Source organism: Sinocyclocheilus rhinocerous, unplaced genomic scaffold (genome assembly GCF_001515625.1).
Source record: "Sinocyclocheilus rhinocerous isolate Xijiao unplaced genomic scaffold, SAMN03320098_v1.1 scaffold72, whole genome shotgun sequence".
NCBI classification, from domain to species: Eukaryota; Metazoa; Chordata; class Actinopteri; order Cypriniformes; family Cyprinidae; genus Sinocyclocheilus; species Sinocyclocheilus rhinocerous.
In genome coordinates this window covers 4,268,703-4,287,523 of record NW_015628351.1, presented here as the reverse complement: position 1 = coordinate 4,287,523, position 18,821 = coordinate 4,268,703, and the positions used below count along the sequence as shown (strand labels likewise).

At 38.3% G+C, this 18,821-nt stretch overlaps 4 protein-coding genes, 1 long non-coding RNA gene and 1 pseudogene across 5 annotated transcripts; 3 read left to right on the top strand and 3 right to left on the bottom strand.

The window, feature by feature from the left end:
- Window positions 1–6: 6 nt before the first annotated feature.
- On the top strand, window positions 7–1,384 carry vma22 (vacuolar ATPase assembly factor VMA22). Its single transcript, XM_016549310.1, has 5 exons — window positions 7–212; window positions 355–458; window positions 548–651; window positions 752–928; window positions 1,147–1,384. The coding sequence occupies exons 1-5, from the start codon at window positions 105–107 to the stop codon at window positions 1,275–1,277; spliced, it is 624 nt and encodes a 207-aa protein (XP_016404796.1). The 5' UTR covers window positions 7–104; the 3' UTR covers window positions 1,278–1,384.
- Window positions 1,385–3,311: 1,927 nt separating this feature from the next.
- On the top strand, window positions 3,312–6,843 carry LOC107737623 (zinc finger BED domain-containing protein 4). Its single transcript, XM_016549192.1, has 3 exons — window positions 3,312–3,484; window positions 3,622–3,809; window positions 4,099–6,843. Exons 2-3 carry the CDS (start codon window positions 3,660–3,662, stop codon window positions 5,854–5,856), a joined length of 1,908 nt encoding a protein of 635 aa, XP_016404678.1. The 5' UTR covers window positions 3,312–3,484; window positions 3,622–3,659; the 3' UTR covers window positions 5,857–6,843.
- A 1,021-nt stretch (window positions 6,844–7,864) lies between these two features.
- On the top strand, window positions 7,865–11,786 carry LOC107737624 (C->U-editing enzyme APOBEC-2-like). Its single transcript, XM_016549193.1, has 3 exons — window positions 7,865–8,413; window positions 8,502–8,840; window positions 10,245–11,786. Exons 2-3 carry the CDS (start codon window positions 8,554–8,556, stop codon window positions 10,777–10,779), a joined length of 822 nt encoding a protein of 273 aa, XP_016404679.1. The 5' UTR covers window positions 7,865–8,413; window positions 8,502–8,553; the 3' UTR covers window positions 10,780–11,786.
- LOC107737626 (O-acetyl-ADP-ribose deacetylase 1-like) lies at window positions 11,234–12,972 on the bottom strand. The gene is made up of 4 exons (XM_016549194.1): window positions 12,827–12,972; window positions 12,679–12,737; window positions 12,431–12,543; window positions 11,234–12,185 (listed from the first exon to the last, which is right to left on the bottom strand). The coding sequence occupies exons 1-4, from the start codon at window positions 12,891–12,893 to the stop codon at window positions 12,083–12,085; spliced, it is 342 nt and encodes a 113-aa protein (XP_016404680.1). The 5' UTR covers window positions 12,894–12,972; the 3' UTR covers window positions 11,234–12,082.
- Window positions 12,973–13,142: 170 nt separating this feature from the next.
- On the bottom strand, window positions 13,143–14,403 carry LOC107737627 (uncharacterized). The gene is made up of 3 exons (XR_001639812.1): window positions 14,245–14,403; window positions 13,523–13,602; window positions 13,143–13,306 (listed from the first exon to the last, which is right to left on the bottom strand). It is a non-coding gene; the product is annotated as an uncharacterized LOC107737627 (long non-coding RNA).
- Window positions 14,404–17,291: 2,888 nt separating this feature from the next.
- LOC107737625 (guanylyl cyclase-activating protein 2-like) lies at window positions 17,292–18,576 on the bottom strand (annotated as a pseudogene).
- Between the last annotated feature and the right edge of the window lie 245 nt (window positions 18,577–18,821).

Genomic DNA, 18,821 nt, shown 5'->3' with positions numbered 1-18,821 from the left:
GATAGCGTTCAGCAGGAATACATATCTTTTCATTCTTCATCAAGTCATTTATTTTCGGCTGTTTATTATTGTTCAGTTCTGTTTAGCCAGATAAAACGACAGAAATGCGTGTTGATCAACAGCTTCGTTTGGACGAGCAGTTGCTGCTTTTCATGGACCAGCTCGAGGCTTTGGAGGAGAAACGACATAAACTTAATTCCCTTATAGAGAAGGTAAAACGTGCAATTACATTTGATTAGACTGAGCACATATTAATACTGGGAATAGAATCCAGCTTCTTCATAAATACGTTTTGTACACGAATACATTTTCATTTCTATTCTGAATATAATTCTATTAATTCTTTTAACACAGGGATGGTTTTCAATTGCCAAAGCACGTTATTCAATGGGAAATAAGCAAGTCTCTGCTCTGCAGTACGCTAGCGAGATGGAGCCGCTTGTTTATGTTGAAACCAGGTCCGTATCATTACATGCAATTAAATAACATTTGCTTGTGCATAAGACTCAGTCATTTACACAGATCCGTGTGCTTGCCTTAATAACAGTGTGTTGGAAGGTGGAACAGCTGAGTTCAAATGTGAGAGGAAAGAGAATAAAACAGAAGAACTGAAAAACACCACAATAGAAGACATTGGCGCGAAAGAGACAGGTATGTCTTTCCACAGTGTTGCTTATCTAATATTATACACGTAGGAGCCTAAACAAATCGTATGATTTTCTGTTCATGACAACATTATTGAAAATTTCAGGTCTTAGAAGGCGTATAAATACCAAACAAAAGGGGGTTAAAGACGAGGAACAGGAGACAGACCCTCAAGTAAAAACAAAGGCAGAATTATCCACACCAGAGCACAGGGATCCTTTGAAGTGGTTTGGAATCCTTGTGCCACAAAATCTGAAACAAGCTCAGTCTGCTTTTAAGGAGGGTGAGCTATTTTGTCTTTTATATAAATTGTTTGCTTATGCTATATTTAATTTCATCCTCTCTAGAATACCGATGTGATGTGCTTTGCTGCACATCTGCTGTGTGGCCTATATTTGGCATCATTTATTTTTTATTATTCTTTTTTTTCAATCTTGTTGCTTGTATTTTGGGTTTATTGAACGATTAATAATTTTTTTAAACACATTTTCTTTCCCCCAGTCATCACTCTCTCAGCAGAAATTGCATTTCTACAAAGTGCAATACTTGCTACAAGAAAAGAGATGCAGGCACAGATGAAGGAGAAGCAAGAAAAGACAGAGAAGACTCAACCAGAAATAAAAAAGGAATAACTGTGACCTTATTCACTTTCATCTATAATCTTTATTTATTGAAATTTTGTATAAACCAAATGGACCCATGGTCCTTAGCTCAATTTTACCGTGTTGAATAATATCAGATGTTTGTGACGTCAAGAGATCACTGAAAACACTCTTTATTATATTAACAATGTTGTTTTCCTTATAAAAATATCTTTGATTAACTGTATTATCTTTTTTGAGCAGTAATGCACAGCTGAAAGCTCAGTCTGCTTTTAAGGAGGGTGAGCTATTTTGTCTTTTATATAAATTGTTTGCTTATGCTATATTTAATTTCATCCTCTCTAGAATACCGATGTGATGTGCTTTGCTGCACATCTGCTGTGTGGCCTATATTTGGCATCATTTATTTTTTATTATTCTTTTTTTTCAATCTTGTTGCTTGTATTTTGGGTTTATTGAACGATTAATAATTTTTTTAAACACATTTTCTTTCCCCCAGTCATCACTCTCTCAGCAGAAATTGCATTTCTACAAAGTGCAATACTTGCTACAAGAAAAGAGATGCAGGCACAGATGAAGGAGAAGCAAGAAAAGACAGAGAAGACTCAACCAGAAATAAAAAAGGAATAACTGTGACCTTATTCACTTTCATCTATAATCTTTATTTATTGAAATTTTGTATAAACCAAATGGACCCATGGTCCTTAGCTCAATTTTACCGTGTTGAATAATATCAGATGTTTGTGACGTCAAGAGATCACTGAAAACACTCTTATTATATTAACAATGTTGTTTTCCTAATAAAAATATCTTTGAGTAACTGTATTATCTTTTTTGAGCAGTAATGCACAGCTGAATTCAGGATAATCCTAAATGTATAAAAGTACTGTAACATATATTCGATTCATTTTCAGTACAGTAGTTTTTGAGAATCTGCTCTATGTGGTTGAACATAATTTTGTCCTTTTAAATGTAAATACCCCTGCAATCATTAGTTATCAGATATTTCATGTGTCAAGTCACCTTTATTTGTACAGTGCTTTTTACAATACAGATTGTGTCAAAGCAGCTTCACAGGATAGACAGGACAAATAGCATAGGAAACTCAACTAAGGAGACAGTTCATATTCTTCTGTGAAGCAGCTCTAAAAGACAACAGTGTCATTGTTCAGATCAAGTCATTTTAGTGTTGGTTCAGGTAAAATTCAATAACAGTCTGAATTTCATTGAAATCTATGTTTATAATATATATTAGTAAATAAGACGGCTATTAAAAAAAGCATTGTTCTAACCGTTTCTAAGTGGCTACATCATATCTGTCAGATAATTAAAATGCATAGCCAAATGCATGTTCTTTTCCATTTTAAATTGAACAATTTGTTAAAGATGGGAAGCTCATTATGTGTGTTCATGAAAATGCGTATAAATAGTACGCCAAATAAAAACGAAAACTCGTGGTATTGATACGCAAAAATGGACTTTGGCGTGCATATGATACGCATCTACCCCACAACCCTAAACCTACCCATCGCGTAGCATATACACGCCCATTTTTGCGTATCAATACGACGACTTTTCGTTTTTATTTGGCGTACTATCTATACGCACTTTCATGAGATCGGGTTGGTTTTTTAAACAATGCCATGCTACATACACTTACCTGGAAGATGGTTTCTTGAATTCAAGCAATACTTAAGTCAACATTTTAAATATAATTCTTGTCAATTTAGTATCTACCTAACTTTTCTTTACGTCAAGAATCCGCGCTGAAACCTCAAAAAACATAATACAAGTGGTAAACGTGCACGAGCAGTAGACTAAGTATCAGGCGCGTCCTCGCCTCTTGTCTTTTTGAGCTATAAAATAACATTTAATCACTGCATTAAATTAACCTCCAACACAAGAAATACACACATTTCCTGTTCTTTGTTGTGGTTACTTCATTAGCCTTGTATCAAGCTGTAAGCGCCTCACGAATAAAATCCAAATATTCAGATGCGGAATGGTAAATAAATAAATAAATATATTCCCCATTCGCCATCTACTTCCTGGTGTTCATCAGAAAAGAGCTGCTAGCGGATAGCGATGTTTACGGTCGGATCTGACACCGGGCATCATATCGTTTGCGCGCTCACACAGATTTGTTTTTATGGTTTTACCGAGACGTGTAACCGAGAAGATGTTTTCACAATGACGGGACGATGCGATCAATGTCAGACCAGGTGAACACGCTCTTCTCGGTCAGATTACTATCCTGTTATCTCTATGCTGAGACGAGGCTATTAACATTGAATCCCAAAAGCTAGACTAATATTTGGTAAAAACAAAAGAGGATATCGCATTGTTCTCGTTTGAAAGTGTGTTCATTTTACTGTATTGTTGCTCATATCGTGGAAGATTTGAAGATCACTGATGGCGTCAAAATCTAGGGTCTCCATTCTGGATTACTTCAATATCGTCTGTGAGGGAGAAAATGGCAAAATTGAATCAAACTGCAAAGCTTGTGGCACAAGGATTCAGGCTAAACGGACAGTGACTTCCAACTTTGTTACACATTTAAAAGTAAGGGTTCTTTTTTTTTTTTTATGTAGCTGTTTCTTATCTAATAACATGACAAATGTGAGAGGTTTAAACCATCAATGCATGCCCTCAGGGTCATGGAAATTTGAAGACTAATATAAAGTCAGTTTATGATACACAAATGACTGGAAATATCACAGAAGTTCAATATCCAGAAAGTGCAAGAACCTTTAATATTCTGCTCTTTGTGTGTGTTTAGATATATGTTTACATGATTATGTGTATTGGGTTCTATATGTAATTCACCTGTATATAATTGTCACATTCACAGCGCAAACATCAGGCCATGTATGATGAGTTTGTGAGGAAGAAAGATGTGAAAAGGGAGGCAATGCAGACGTGTACTGGCCCTCCAAGTGGTCGAGTGATCTCTCAAAGTGGTGCTGGAATGAACAAGTTTGACTACGGTGACCCTCGCCAGTCCCTAATTTCAGAAGCCATCGCCAAGATGATCATCCGAGACCTGCAGCCGGCACAGATAGTGGAATATGAGGGTTTTCGTGAGCTTCTTCAGCTCCTGGAGCCCCGTTACATACCAGTACCATGCCATTATATACAACAGCAGCTCTTGCCAGCCTATGTCTCCCAAGTGCAACTAGCTGCCAAACAGGCTTTAAAAGGAGCCGAGTCCTGCAGTGTGACCCTTGACCTGTGGAGAAGCAGCTCTGTGGGTTATAACAGTGGTGCTGGGTTTCTTGGAGTGACTTGCTATTTCATTAACGCAGACTGGCACATCAGATCCGCTCTTTTGGCATGCTTATCTCTTCCAGACCACAGCAACACTCAGCAAATGCTCAGCGAGTTTGATGAGATCTCCGAGTCCCATGGTATGTCTGGCAAAGTGTTCAGAGTCGTTGCAGACTTGTCGCCCTGTGAAAACAGATCGGCTTTTCGTCTTCCTGGGTTCAGTCTCATTGGAAATGGTGAAGAAGATGAGGAAGATGGTAGCGATGAAGAGTCCAGTGCAGGGGAAGCCAAAGAAGCCATTAGTAGCAACGAGAACAACAAGTCTTTAGATCAGTGTCTTGGTCGAAGTAGGATAGACTGCTTTGCTCGATTACTAGCTCAGTGTGTTAAGGAAGGAGTTTGCGCTTCCCCTCAAATATCGGTTCCCCTAAACAAAGGAGCCCACCTGTATAACTACATAATTGCTACAGTGGCTCCTGAAAAACTTGTCCAAGTGTTCGGCTCCAGCACCTCAACAAATTGGCAAAGACCCTCATCCACAGACAAGTGGAACGCTCAGTTAAAAATATTACGGCAAATGGTAGAGTCAATGGATTTTCTTGAAGACATTGTAGATAGAAATGACCTAGTCCTCGGTAACTTAGAAAAAGCAGAGCTACGGGAGCTGGTTGAGGTGTTGGAGCCTTTTGAGGAGGCCTCAGACATGGTCCAAGGAGACAAGCACGTGTCCATCAGCCTAGCCCTGCCCTGTGTGCTAGGTCTGCGCAAGCATCTGGCTGAGGTCGTAACTCACCAGTGCTCTGGGATCGTGATGGGATTGTCTCAAGCTCTGGACCGCAGACTGGCAGGCATTCTTGAGGACCCTCTTTATGTAACAGCCACCACCCTGGACCCACAGTTCAAGCTGTCCTGGAGCAGTGACAGCGACTGGCACAAACAGGTGCTGCTGGAAGAGGTTCGAAAGCATACTCGGCCTTTGAGTCCACCAGAACATCACTCAGAGGCCCAGCCGTCACCGTCCAAACGCTGCAAGCTGTTCTCTTTCATTAAGCAGAGGCCGACCGCCCAGGCCAAGACTGTGGAGCAGGAACTGTCCACATATCTCCACGAAGAACCCACAGATGAGGATCCACTACAATACTGGAAACGCAAGTCCATCGATTTCCCCCTACTCTCACAAGTAGCCAAAAAAGTTTTTACCGTGCCAGCAACAACCACATCAGTGGACCAGATATTTAACCTGGTTAGCAAGATGCTCAGACCAGAGCAATGCCGACTTCTGCCAAAAAACCTGGACACTCTGATTTACTTGAAGGCTAACTATAGGATACTTTGGTCCTAACTGCAAAGAGAGCTTTTTCTTTGGATTTTCTTTGTAAAACGCAACAGGATCATGCAAGTGCAGTGCACACTGTACTTATACTTGATTAATTGTTAAGTATTTGCATAATAATTCTCCTTCACTATCCGCATGACATAGAACCCCAGAAAACACACTATTCTTGTAGCCAAATGCTTTCTCAGAACACCTTTAAGAAAAAGAATAGTACATTTCCAGCTAAATTGAACGTTGTTATTAAACATTTGGTGTATAATAGTTAGCTTTATATTAATCTAAGGAAAGAACTGGTCAAATAGAGTTACTGTGTGGCTGACAGGCTTTTTGTGTGGGTTCTTTGTGTACAAAACCCACAGGGTAGAAAGCTGCAGGCAGGTTCTGTAATTGAAAATAATTACATTTCAGGCCTATGGGGAATCGGAGAACGCTGATGGTGGACTGCAGTCTCTCGCTTGCAGGGCTGAACCGAGAGCAATCAAGCCTGTGGGATATTAAGAAGAGTTGTTGTGCATTAAGGACCTTTTGTTGTGAAAAAGACATTTCCATTTAAGTAAAAGTGTTTGTTATCAAACCTGACATTTTGTCCTGTCATAACTGCTGGGTCAAACAATAATATGCCAAAGGTTAAGCAATTTCAAGGTCTTTATAGCACAATCACTGATGTCAGTGTGTGCATTTACATTTACAGCACACTTGTGCATCACAACAGAGTTTATGCGTGCTTGTATTCTGATCATGTGGAGAAGAAAATAGCAAAAGGACATTCAATCAATAAACTCAATTTCAAACAGATTTATGTGTAACGCGGGGCAGCACTGCTGCAGTGCAGATATAATGAACATTCGTGAGTGTGTGTATGTGGGATGTGAATCCTGATTTCAGTTTCCCACTCAGTCTCAGTGGGGCTACAGTATCATATTCTGGGTAACATTGTACTGGCAATTGCATTTTCTATTTCTGCACACGTAATTTGCAACGTCTGCCAAATTTTAAATGGAAAAGTCCATTTGACATTTCATTTTCAACATGCATGCAGGAATGGCCCAACCATATTGAAACAGCAATAGCAGTGGCTCTTACTGCAATTTAATTTCCTCATTAACTTTACATGAGTGTACTGCATTGTATGCAGATAAAGTTGGATATATTATCCAACTTTAGATAGATAGATAGATGGATAGATATATAGATAATACAGTTTCAACACAGTTACATTTTGAGACAATATAATAAACGATCAAACAGCTCAGATTGTCAGATATGGGACTGCTACTACTCTTATTATTTGTGCAGTATAAATGATAAATTATTTTATATATTACCAGTATATTTTCCTTAAATTTCTATTGTGATGGATTAACCAGAATATCAGCCAAAATATGGTAACTCAACATGCCTACTTGATGAGACAATAAATACAGATTTTTTTTTATGATGGAATAACACCTTCTATTTCACATACTATTTTTATAAATAGTAGGCAATACACAGTATATACCACCCAGTAAGCTAGTATCCTGAACATTGCCAAAACCTTTGGACCTTCCCTGGTTTCCCAGCTGGCAGAGATTCAAGAATGTGTAAAAAAAAAATCTGGCAGGGAATTAGTAACACCGTACTAATGACTCGAATGGGTAGAGTGGGGGCATCAGCACTCTGTACAGAAATCTAACCTTAAAATACACCGCTTTTCACATCTGCGATTGTTATCTTCTTCAGAGTGATCAGTTCCGCCATCACAACATCTTAAAGGTGGGGTACTGATTCGGGCCGACTAGCAAAAACTTGTAGCCAATCAGCAGAAAGGGGCGTGTCTACTCATGATATGGAGGAGAGAGTTCAGTGCACAGGACGGACATTAGCGAGCCGAGCGACAGAAAGATATAGATGGCGGATAAAAAACAAAAGAGGAACAAAAGAAGGCTTAAAGCAATAAAGCACGTAGTAGGACCCGTGTAAATATCGGATCAGCTTTCCAGCGCTGGAGAGATAGGGGCGTGTTTGTTTTGGTGATTTAAAATGTCAACATTGGCTACAAGAAATCACTTACCCCACCTTTAAGTGTCTGTAAACGGTAACAACACAGTTTGCTCATGGGTCAGGGAGTGCAAAAATTCAATTCTTCAGGGACTGGCCAGTGCCATGTTGACCTTTAGACCACCTTGATCTGAGGGTAGTAAAGGCCTAAACTGAACTATGGCATTCACTATGTGAAGAGACTGAGTCATTCTCAACTCTCTGCCAAACTACAGTTATTAATAAACTGCCTGTTGTTGGTGTGTGAACAGCAATAATATCCTGATCAAAAAGGGGAGGGAAATACCTGATAAATCTGGGTTATATGCCATTAAGTGTCAGTGCTCATTACACATTTGAAATTGAGCAAGAGGAAAACGGCTACTTGATGCACCAGTTGAAAAAAATGGGGCGGTGACGTGTTTAAACAATGAACGTATAAAATTCCACCCCCCATTATATTTTGGCCTTTTTTTAGCATGGAAACAAGAGAGCAGCTGCCCTTCAGTCTCTCTCCCTCTCTGAGCAGCTCCTGTTTGTCACAGTGAGTTATCTTTATCTTCATCTTTAACTCTCAGACTTAGGAACATATTCAGGCTGTCATCTCTCTGACTCACAAACTAAATCAACAGCACCCTTCACATGCTCACAGCTAGCAGACTCATTTCATCGCACAGCTAAGTCATGGCGGACAGAAAGGACAGTAAGATCCCCAGTAAAGGCGGCCTGATAAAGAAGAAAGAAAAGAAAGTGGAGAAAGTAGAGAGTAAACCTGAAAAGGAGAAAGAAAAGAACAAAGATAAAAGTGAAAAGGTGACAAAGAAGCCAGAGAAGACCCCAGAAAATCAGCAAAAAAATGAGGATACACCTCAAGGAAATGGGGAAGTAGCAGAAGGTGCCAAAGGCCCTGTCAAAGATGAGGAGTTTGAGCTGGAGCCAATGGAGCTGCCTCCATTCGAGATCATTATAGGGTATGTCAGACATCTTTCATTATCTCTCATCACAAACTGGATCCACAGTAATATTTCTATCACTCAGTAAGAACAGTGGCACACTCTCAGGAAAAAAAAGTATCTATAGGGATACAACAGTTTGTCACTGGCTCAACAGCCTTAAAGTGACAACTTTGTGTCTTATTTTCCCCTTAAACAGTTCATAATTGTAACTTAAGGGTACATATTACCAAAAGAAATTAATAGGCACCTTTTAGGGGTAGAGGCACAAATCTGTCCCTTTGAGGGTACTGACAAGCTGCTGTATCCTTAAAGGTAAATTTTTTGCTAATTTATTTCTGACAGTGTCTCTTCAAAATGCAAAACAGCATGGCATATTGCATGACACCACAACCTAATTTAAGATGACTTTGCCACTTGTTTGACTTTGACTTTGAGTGTTTGGGTTGGTCGGACCAACTTTGACAAAAGTTACATCTGAAATTCCAACATGTTGGGTAGGAACATTATAAATTTGAACAATCCAGGTCATTGCTTTGAACCCCAGTGCTTTTAGGAAGTTGGGACTTTTCTGTAGGCTACTCAGTATACTATTTATGTCTTTATAAATTTTCTTGTCTCTGCCATGGTGTAGTATCCCGAAACCATGAAGTTGCAGGCACTTCATGACCAAAAGTATGTAGGCACCACCTTCTAATTGACCAGTTTGACTATTTCAGCTACACCCACAGTAACAGTTGCATAAAATCTGAACCAAAGAGCTCATTGACTTTCAACTGGGTACATCACTAAGTAAGGTCCATAAGGTTTGATTGACCTGCACAAACCCAGACCTGAAACACCATTGGGATGAATTGGTCTTGTTTAAATAGGAGCAAATCTCTAACCCTAACCCTTACCCAACCATGATTCAAATTCTAGCAGACAACACTCCCAGAAATGTGGAAGCTGTTAGAGCAGACTAATTCCCTATTAATATCTGGTTTTGAAATTGTTCAACCAGCACATATGGGTGTGGTGTTCAGGTGGCCATTTACTTTAAGCCCGTACTTTAAGTCATTCATTTTACCATTCAATGGGTTCTTCTTTCAAACAAAATAATACTCTAGAGAAACTCACCCGAGATTTTATAAGAATTTATTTCAACAAAGTGATCAATACAAGAGCATTAAGTCCTTTTGAGTCACTGCCTATTAGTGCCCACTCAAACAGAAGCACTTCTTGTCCAATGTTAATGCATTCAGTTGTTTTGAAGCTGGAATACACCACACAACTTTGACGACTAGTATTTTAAAATCTGTTCTAATTTTCAGTAATGAAGTCATGTAGTGTATTCCAGCTTTTACTTTAATCTAAGCCACACTTTCTCACAATAGGTTGTGAAAATAGTCTTATTTCCAAATTTCCTCCTTCTTCCCACAGAGACAGAATGAACCCGAACTTCTTTAAGTTCCAATTTAAAAATGTGGAATATTCCTCCGGGCGCAACAAGACCTTCCTGTGCTACCAGGTAGACATTCAAGGAGGTGCTGCAGACACAGAAGGCCTTCGCGGTTACCTAGAAGATGAGCATTCGGGTTCACATGCTGAAGAGGCCTTCTTTCAACAGGTGCTGGCCTATTATGACAAGTCACTCCACTACACAGTGACCTGGTACATGTCCTCGAGCCCATGCGCAGCCTGCGCTGCTAAGCTCGTAGAGATCTTGCGAGCACGCAAGACAATGCGCCTTAATATCCACTGCTCCCGTCTCTTCCAGTGGGAGGAAGCAGAGATACAGGCCGGACTTCAGGAGCTAGTTGGGGCGGGGTGTAAAATACGCATGATGAGGCCTGTGGATTTTGCGTATGTTTGGTCTACGTTCGTTGAGAACGAGGAAGATAACTTTACACCCTGGGAGGACTGTCAAGATAACTATGATTATTATGATGAGAGGTTGTGTGATATTTTAAAGTAGGGTAAGGAGCCGCAGCTGGCCTCTGATTAAGACTGTTAAAAACAGCCTGGGCACCGCCTTTAAGCAAATTTAGTACTTAAAAGCTAATTATTACAATGTCCCTGTAATTACAACAGCATTGTTTTCTCAACACTATTCGTCCTGCAAAATCACTTTGTTGACTTTATTGATTTTAAACTTACATAATGAATTCAAACCACAAAAAAATTTATAGGTAATACTTCTATTTTACTAAGTATCATTTAAAAAAAAAATGTAGAAGCTAAACATCTGGGTGCAAAATTCAAGCATTAAATTCCAGTTAACTAAGCAAATTCTTTTGCTAAATAAAATATAGTTTGCTTCGCTCTAGCCTCTAAGCATTATGTTTAAATATTCTAATTTGTATAATAATGTTTTTTTTTTTTTATTATTTTATTTTTAATTATTTTGAAATTAAATGAATTTTGGCATAGTGAACAGTCTCCCTGTATGTAAAACAATAAACACGAGTCAATTAGCACAATTGCACAATTAGCACAACTTAAAGACAGCAGTATGACGGTGTGACACTTTTCGATGATATTTATATGCACTTATGCAGTGGATCAAAACTGTGTTCCTGGAGTCCCCCCTAAACTGCACATTTTCGCTGTGTCTCATTTCAAAGGCTGCACCCTCCAGAGGTCGCATTTGTCGGCCTTATCTGTCGACCATTATATTCTAAAGACAGAAATGACTAATTATGCCTCGTGAGGACTAACAGTGAATTTTATAATGGTTGCTTTTCTGAAATGAGAGAGGTTCTGTGACGTATGAGGCTGACTAATGCAACCTTTGGAGGGTGCTGCTTTGGAAATGAGACACAGCTTTTAAACGTCTCCAGGAACACAGCTGAGAACCAATGTACTGAAGAAAAAAATTGGAAAATAAGGATATCAGAATAATAGTGGAATTATTATTTATGGGACATTTATAGTGCATTAATATTAGAGGTACATTTAATATAGTGATAATTACTGGAAAAATATGAACTGTAAAGCATAATTTATCAAACAATCCAATGACCCTCTAGTGGTGAAAAGAACATCCATACAATTTAGAGATGCAACAGGAGGGTGGAAGAACAATGGAATCGAACCCCTACATATTCTTAGTGTATATAACTGGAACAGTCCTAGGAGCTTATGTTTCCCAGAACAAGACTACTGAACACCCTACACACCATACAGTACACTGTGAAATTCCATTGGAAAAAAGGCCACCCTACAACCATTCTTCAAGAACGGCTAAGAAATAATGTGAGCTTCAGACCTGCTGTGGTCTAGATTGTGTACACAGTGATGGAGATTTTTGTGTCCTGGAAGACTTCTGTGATAATGGAAGACACATTTTCCCATTTCAGTTTATCCAGACCACAGCCAATCCTTGCCAGAGAAAATGACATCAGTTATTGCAGTCTATTCAGCAGAATGATCAAATCAATTCAAAAGTAAAGTTACCCTAATTCTTTCCAAGTATTTAAAAATGCAATTATCAAGCTATATTTGAGTTTTGACAACTGCAAAATTATTCTTATTGTCATTTTCAAGCCATTTAGCTAGAATCATATTCAAAACAAGCAAATCTAAAATCAGTATCTGCATTTAAATTAAACACAATGTCAGTTTACCGAGGCATGGATATACTGTTAACGCCATTGGCCAAGCAGTGTTCCCTCATAGACACGAGGCCCTTTCTGAGATTGTCATAGGTGGGTTTTTGGTTGTACTTTTTCTTTGTGACCTGGTTCAGGAAAAAAGTGGAAAAGGTAAGTTTTTCTTAACAAGAAAGCTGTAAGCCAGGACAACTCTACTTTTATCTGAATTTATTTAGTAAAACATACAACAGATGTGAACTAAACACTACAGGCCATCTTACCAGGTAGTACACAAAACGGTCAGATATTCTAAGGGCAGCACACTGCCCAGGTTGCTTCTCTGCACAAAACAGAAGACAACAAAGAGAACTGAGAATCAGTTGGGTGTAATTTGAGTGTCACTTCTCTGTTATGATAATTCTCACTCACTCTGTGCCAGAAGCTCATCTACTCCACCAAATGTCTTCTTGAATTGCACAGCGATCCCTGCTCCCATGCGGCAGTCTTCACTGATGCAGTGCGCCAGGGCATCGGTGGGAGGACAGGTGAACAAATCTCCTCTCTTGTGCAGCAGCCGCCATCCTGATCTGCACGCGAGCTGCAATAAATGAGCAAGAACACAAACCCAATCAAAACAAGACAATGCCAACAACCAACACTCTACTTACATTTTTTTTATTATTATTATTTAATCAGGCTGAATAGCTTTTTGAATTTTTTTTGCTAGGGAAGTCTTTGGCTCTGTGCCAGAAGCTCATCTACTCCACCAAATGTCTTCTTGAATTGCACAGCGATCCCTGCTCCCATGCGGCAGTCTTCACTGATGCAGTGCGCCAGGGCATCGGTGGGAGGACAGGTGAACAAATCTCCTCTCTTGTGCAGCAGCCGCCATCCTGATCTGCACGCGAGCTGCAATAAATGAGCAAGAACACAAACCCAATCAAAACAAGACAATGCCAACAACCAACACTCTACTTACATTTTTTTATTATTATTATTTAATCAGGCTGAATAGCTTTTTGAATTTTTTTGCTAGGGAAGTCTTTGGTCAATCTTTACACACATTCGAAAAGTAAAAGAGCATGTTTTTTCAAAGTAATGTTACTCAAATGAAGACATACTTACTTTTGCCATACCTTCATCCACACGATTTTGTTCTTCAGATTCCTTTGAGATTTGAGCAGGGACTTGACTGGAATTATTTTCTGTATGGACACATTTTTATCTTGACTACAAAAAGCTATTGAACATTTCCAGTGTTACTGTCCAGGAGAAATATACAGGTCATTTAACACACACGATGGGACATGTTGTCACACAATATGGGGTAGTCACGATTTTAAATTTATTCTGACTCGAGAAGAATACACGAATATTGAAATATATAAATAGCCTAATATGCAAAATGTAACAGTCATCTTCCACAAATTATCTGTAAATGTGTTACAGGATAACAGTCAAACGCAAAAAAACAGCAAAAAAACCCAAACAAACAAAAAAAAGTTTTGGTCAATATTACAATATAACCAACCCCGTGACAACACAAAATTTACAAAGAAATACTGTCCTGAAACCTGCCAAGCCTGTTAAAATCTACCTTCATGATTCAGCTGTGCTCTTTATTTAAAATCATATATATACAGAAGTATGGTGACAACGTTCCAATTTGACAACTAGCTACATTCCCCCTGTATAATCTATAATGATAATGTTTAAGTAAATTACGAATTAATTAAGTTAAATGGAGAAAAACTAAGGTGTGTTTAACTTTACGTTTAAGTTCTTTACCAACAGCCACTGGTTAGATACGTCGAGTTCTGGCTAGAGCTGCTGGACTGAAAACTTACCACAACAATGAACCTGATGTGTGTTTTACTTCCCTTTAAACGTTGATATAGTTCTACTCACTCATTGTAAATAAAGAAGCAGGGAAAAAAAACTAACAACACGAGGTTTCTCTTTTGCTTTGAGTGCAGGTTCCAATTCATGCTAATGATAGGCTTCAGTGCCATCTAGCGTCAGGGAGCAAACTTTATAAATCCACTGAGAGACATTGAAGGCAGTTAAACGCTGATAAAAGGGAATGAAAGGTTACATTTAAATAATATTAAATATATATATATTTACACGCCAAACAAGCTTCTATAACGTATGCATTTGTTTGTTTATTATTTTAAACAGTCTCACATCAGCATTTAATGGTTATTCTACAATTGCTACTATTTGGAAAAAATTATGATGATCATAATAATAATACAGTTTGTAACATCAGAGTCTTTAACATAGCATGAACATTTTAATTAATTAAATATTCATATTTAAAATAGTTGATTAAAATATTTATAATAAGATATTATGTTTCTGTAGCACCATTGATTTAAAAAAGTGACAATTGTATAATAATTAATAAATAGTGACAACTGCTGACATCCTGAGACTAATAATTATTAGCAAATGATATAACATTATGATGATGTTAATTTAATCATAAGACGGCTTGAATAAAATAGTCCGAAACAATATCGTAATATTCTGCTATGGAGATATTTTGGGGTTTTGTTACCCTGCTCAGTAATAATTATGATAAACAAAATAAAAGTAATCATAAACGTATTCCTATTATTATTAATTACATTTAATACAACTGCCAAAACAAAACCACACTTACAATTTTTTCCAAACACAAGCGTGACCTTGTAATAAATGAAAATATATATATATAAATTCATTAATAGTACATGAAATTTATAATTGATGAGTTTTTATTTTTGAGAAATTTACAAATGCAAATACTTTTACAATTGTGACCTTCCGAAGACTTCATTCTTTACAATATTCATGTATTTACAAACATGAGACATGCCAATTTGAAATTGATCGGTTGTTTATAAATTGAGTAATATGCTACATACAGTAAACTCAGATGCACCTCATCTGCAGAATAATAATGATAGAAAGTCAGAAATCCAGTCAGTCATGAAAGTGAGCCTTTCACAAATCCCAACAACAAGAATGAAAGAAACAATAAAGAAAACATGAATATTTACATGTAGATAGAATAAATTCTGTTTGTCAAAAAAGAAATGGGAGTTACACCACTACATTAAAAAAAGTGCTGATGGCTTAAATTCACTCGAACGAACCACGACTAAGATCACATAATTCAGTGGAGAATTAATAGAAATTATATTAAGAACATGTGAGAATAAATCTGTTCTCGGATACCAAAGATAACAAGAACTCGGCATCCACTCTCTTCTCTCTCGGAATCGCTCAGAACGGAATACTCTTCTTCGGTGTTTGTATACACTGGTTTTCGAAACAGCGCCACCCCTCTTTGCCTTTTTGTGCAACAGCAGCTGCTCCACGCACGTGATCTAAGCTCAAATCTGATTGGACAGCCCGTTTCATCGCGGAGCGACGGGGAAAAAATCGACACACAAGACGAAAAAAAAATCGCGCCTGGTGTGAATAGCCCCATAGGGATCTATTGTTTCGATTCAAAAGCGTCATCGCGCCGAATTTTCGCGTTCAGTGTGAAAAGTCCTTAAGAGCATCAAAATGGCATATATTATATGAATTTGGGATAAAATTAACATTATTTTAGAACTGAGACTTTGTTTCTTATCAGTATAACAATAGCACAAAGCTCTTTGTGATTATTGCATGGGAGGCACGTTATAAATAATGTTTGGTGAAGGGAAGAACCACGGACCTGGCAACCTTGGCTTGGACTACGGGTGATTCATACGGTCAAATAGAACCTGCATTAACTGAGCTATTTTTTTTAAGAGTTTGCGTTATCATTGCATTAACTTCAACAGCTATAAATTTACACAAGGGGCATTTTCTTCACACATAAGTTGCATTCAGACTTATTTTTCCACCCCTTTAGATTGACAGGATATAATTGGCCCTGATCATCAGCTTTTTTAAACACTTAGCCGATGACCGATAGTGAACTTAATTTTAAAACTGAGCTTTTATTGACCAATACCGATTATTGGCTCATATATCGGTGCATCCCTATTTATAACCTTTTTGGATCTTTTACATTTGGTTTACCTGGACTTTCTTAGGTTTCATTGAAATAACTTTATTTCGCAGTTAATTGCTTTTATCAACCGATACATATTGCTGATTATTGGCCGATATATCAGTTCATCCCTATTTATAACCTTTTTGGATCTTTTACATTTTGATTAACTAGACTTTCCCAGGTTTCATTAAAAATACCTTAATTTCGAAGATTAACTAAAGTCTTATGAGTTTGGAATGACATGATGGTGTGTAAATGATGACAATTAGCATTTTTGGGAGAACTATCCCTTTAAGTAAGCAGTTCTCACTTCAAAAGTCTGGCATTGAATTCATCAAGAGCCTGTAGTGTGTGTGTTGGCATCAGCGTTAAATGTTCTCTCTCAGCGAATACGACCTGTGTACTGACGTCAGTCGTGCCGAATCACAGCTCTCACTGCGGCACACATCTGTAACCATATCCCTCGCAGTGCGTGGGGATGGATGTGTGTGGAAGTTTCAGCGGGCTAAAAATGTCCCCACTCTCTCCCGGGTCCTGGCACAGCATGCCTGTGTGTGTGTGTTACACGGCTGAATGGCGTTAGTTCATTGAGCTGGGCGTAACATTTCCGTCACATGCTTGAGGTATTCGGCCAATCACAACGCACTGGATAGCTGGCCAGTCAGAGCACACCTCGCTTTTCAGACCTATGAGCTTTGTAAAAATCGACGCGTTTCAAAAAGGCGGGGCATAGAGGAGAAACAATAATGTACAGTATGTGGAAAATAATGTGTTTTTTTAACTTTAAACTGCATAAACACATTTCATTACACCAAATACACAAAATAATGTTCTTTTTAGCAACATCATATGACCCCTTTAAGACTGTACTTGAGAAACTATGCATGCTCTGTATTGGTTGGTTAAGGGGTAGGCTTATGTTAAGGGTTGTTTTGGTGAATATGGAGTTCAGAAGTTGTCGCTGCGGCGTCTCTGTTCATTGATCCAGTCCCCGGGGTTCACGTCCATTTGCAGCATCTTCATGACCCACTTGTCACGTCGTGCCCCGTCAATGAACTCATCCAGAGACAACTCCCCTGAGGACACAGCAAAGAAACCCAGCATCAGCTGCTTTTTCAAGAAAGCCTTTGAGCAGAAAGCTAGAATTTTTCTACAGTTTGATTAATTATTAACATCAGTGAACTTAAATAAACGCAGGCTATATTAATTATAATAAAGGCAAAGACTAAAGTTTGGCTTAACCATTTAATAATTGTAGAAAAATAATGAATCATAGTAAGTTTTACCATCTCCATTCTCATCCACTAGCTCAAATATTCGGTCCACCACCTGATCTGGGGTCAGTAGGTTACACTCTTCATCAAGTTCACCATGGCAGGCTTTCTTTAGTCGGTAGATTGACTGTAAAAGTAAAGTAAAGGTGTTCATTTCTTTCTTAACGTCTTCTTTATAGTGGTATTACAAAGTATAACAGCATCTCTGCACACAAATGTTTGCTGTCAGAGAGGTCATATGGATTAATCCCCTGTAAACATCTCACTAGTAAGTTTCAATGTCAAGGTGAAAGTTACGAAACAAGTTATGAAATTGTAATCTCAGTACCAGAGCACACAGAATTATGTTTTTCATCCTTTTTTTTCTTTAGTAATCTAGTAAACCACTGAAGTATTATAATCCCAGTCGATGTATAAGTCCGTCTGACTGTGTTGACAATGGGAAGGACATGAGAAATGATTACCTCCACAATCTCCTTGAGCTCTGTTTTGTCGATGCAGCCGCTCCCATCTTTGTCATACATTTTAAAAGTCCATTTCAGTTTGTGCTCCAACTTTCCTCGCAGCACTAGATTCAAGGCTGCAACGTATTCCAGAAAATCAATAGTGTTGTCCTATGAATAAAAAATATTGAAAGGAAGGTAAAGATTTTATCAAAAGCACGAAACATGTTTTCTATATAAGCGGCCGCTTCTGGGTTTCCAGTTACACCAAAGAAGCTCTTGAACTCATGCATGAAGAGGGTTCCGCTCGGACATTCAACCACAAACTTTTTATACCACTCCTGCAGTTCAGCAACATCAATCTCTTTATCGTCCGAATCGTCACTGAGTCGCTGACCCATTGCGAATGATGACAATAAAGATCACAAGCTCTGCTTCTCAACAAAAAATGTCCATTATCACATCTGGCAGCTTCACTGTCCTGACATTCTCCCTGATCCAGACATCCCAATAAACCTTTAAGCTCCACAAACCGATGATACAACACCAAAAATGTCTGATTTACGAGACAAACATGTATCCCTTTAAAAAAAGTAGAAAAAAAACTCAAGTTAAAATTTTCAGTTCGTACCAAAGTGTAAAACTAACCTCAACCCTTCAGCAAAGGT

Bases quoted from the DNA above. Each gene is read 5' to 3' on its own strand.
- vma22 (XM_016549310.1), top strand. From the start codon at position 105: ATGCGTGTTGATCAACAGCTTCGTTTGGACGAGCAGTTGCTGCTTTTC. The intron at 213-354 runs GTAAAACGTGCA...CTTTTAACACAG, and splicing joins TTAATTCCCTTATAGAGAAG to GGATGGTTTTCAATTGCCAA. The intron at 652-751 runs GTATGTCTTTCC...TGAAAATTTCAG, and splicing joins CATTGGCGCGAAAGAGACAG to GTCTTAGAAGGCGTATAAAT.
- LOC107737623 (XM_016549192.1), top strand. From the start codon at position 3,660: ATGGCGTCAAAATCTAGGGTCTCCATTCTGGATTACTTCAATATCGTC. The intron at 3,810-4,098 runs GTAAGGGTTCTT...TCACATTCACAG, and splicing joins ACTTTGTTACACATTTAAAA to CGCAAACATCAGGCCATGTA.
- LOC107737624 (XM_016549193.1), top strand. From the start codon at position 8,554: ATGGCGGACAGAAAGGACAGTAAGATCCCCAGTAAAGGCGGCCTGATA. The intron at 8,841-10,244 runs GTATGTCAGACA...TTCTTCCCACAG, and splicing joins CCATTCGAGATCATTATAGG to AGACAGAATGAACCCGAACT.
- LOC107737626 (XM_016549194.1), bottom strand. From the start codon at position 12,893: ATGGGAGCAGGGATCGCTGTGCAATTCAAGAAGACATTTGGTGGAGTA. The intron at 12,738-12,826 runs GTGAGTGAGAAT...TGTTTTGTGCAG, and splicing joins AGATGAGCTTCTGGCACAGA to AGAAGCAACCTGGGCAGTGT. The intron at 12,186-12,430 runs GTAAACTGACAT...TTCTCTGGCAAG, and splicing joins AACAGTATATCCATGCCTCG to GATTGGCTGTGGTCTGGATA.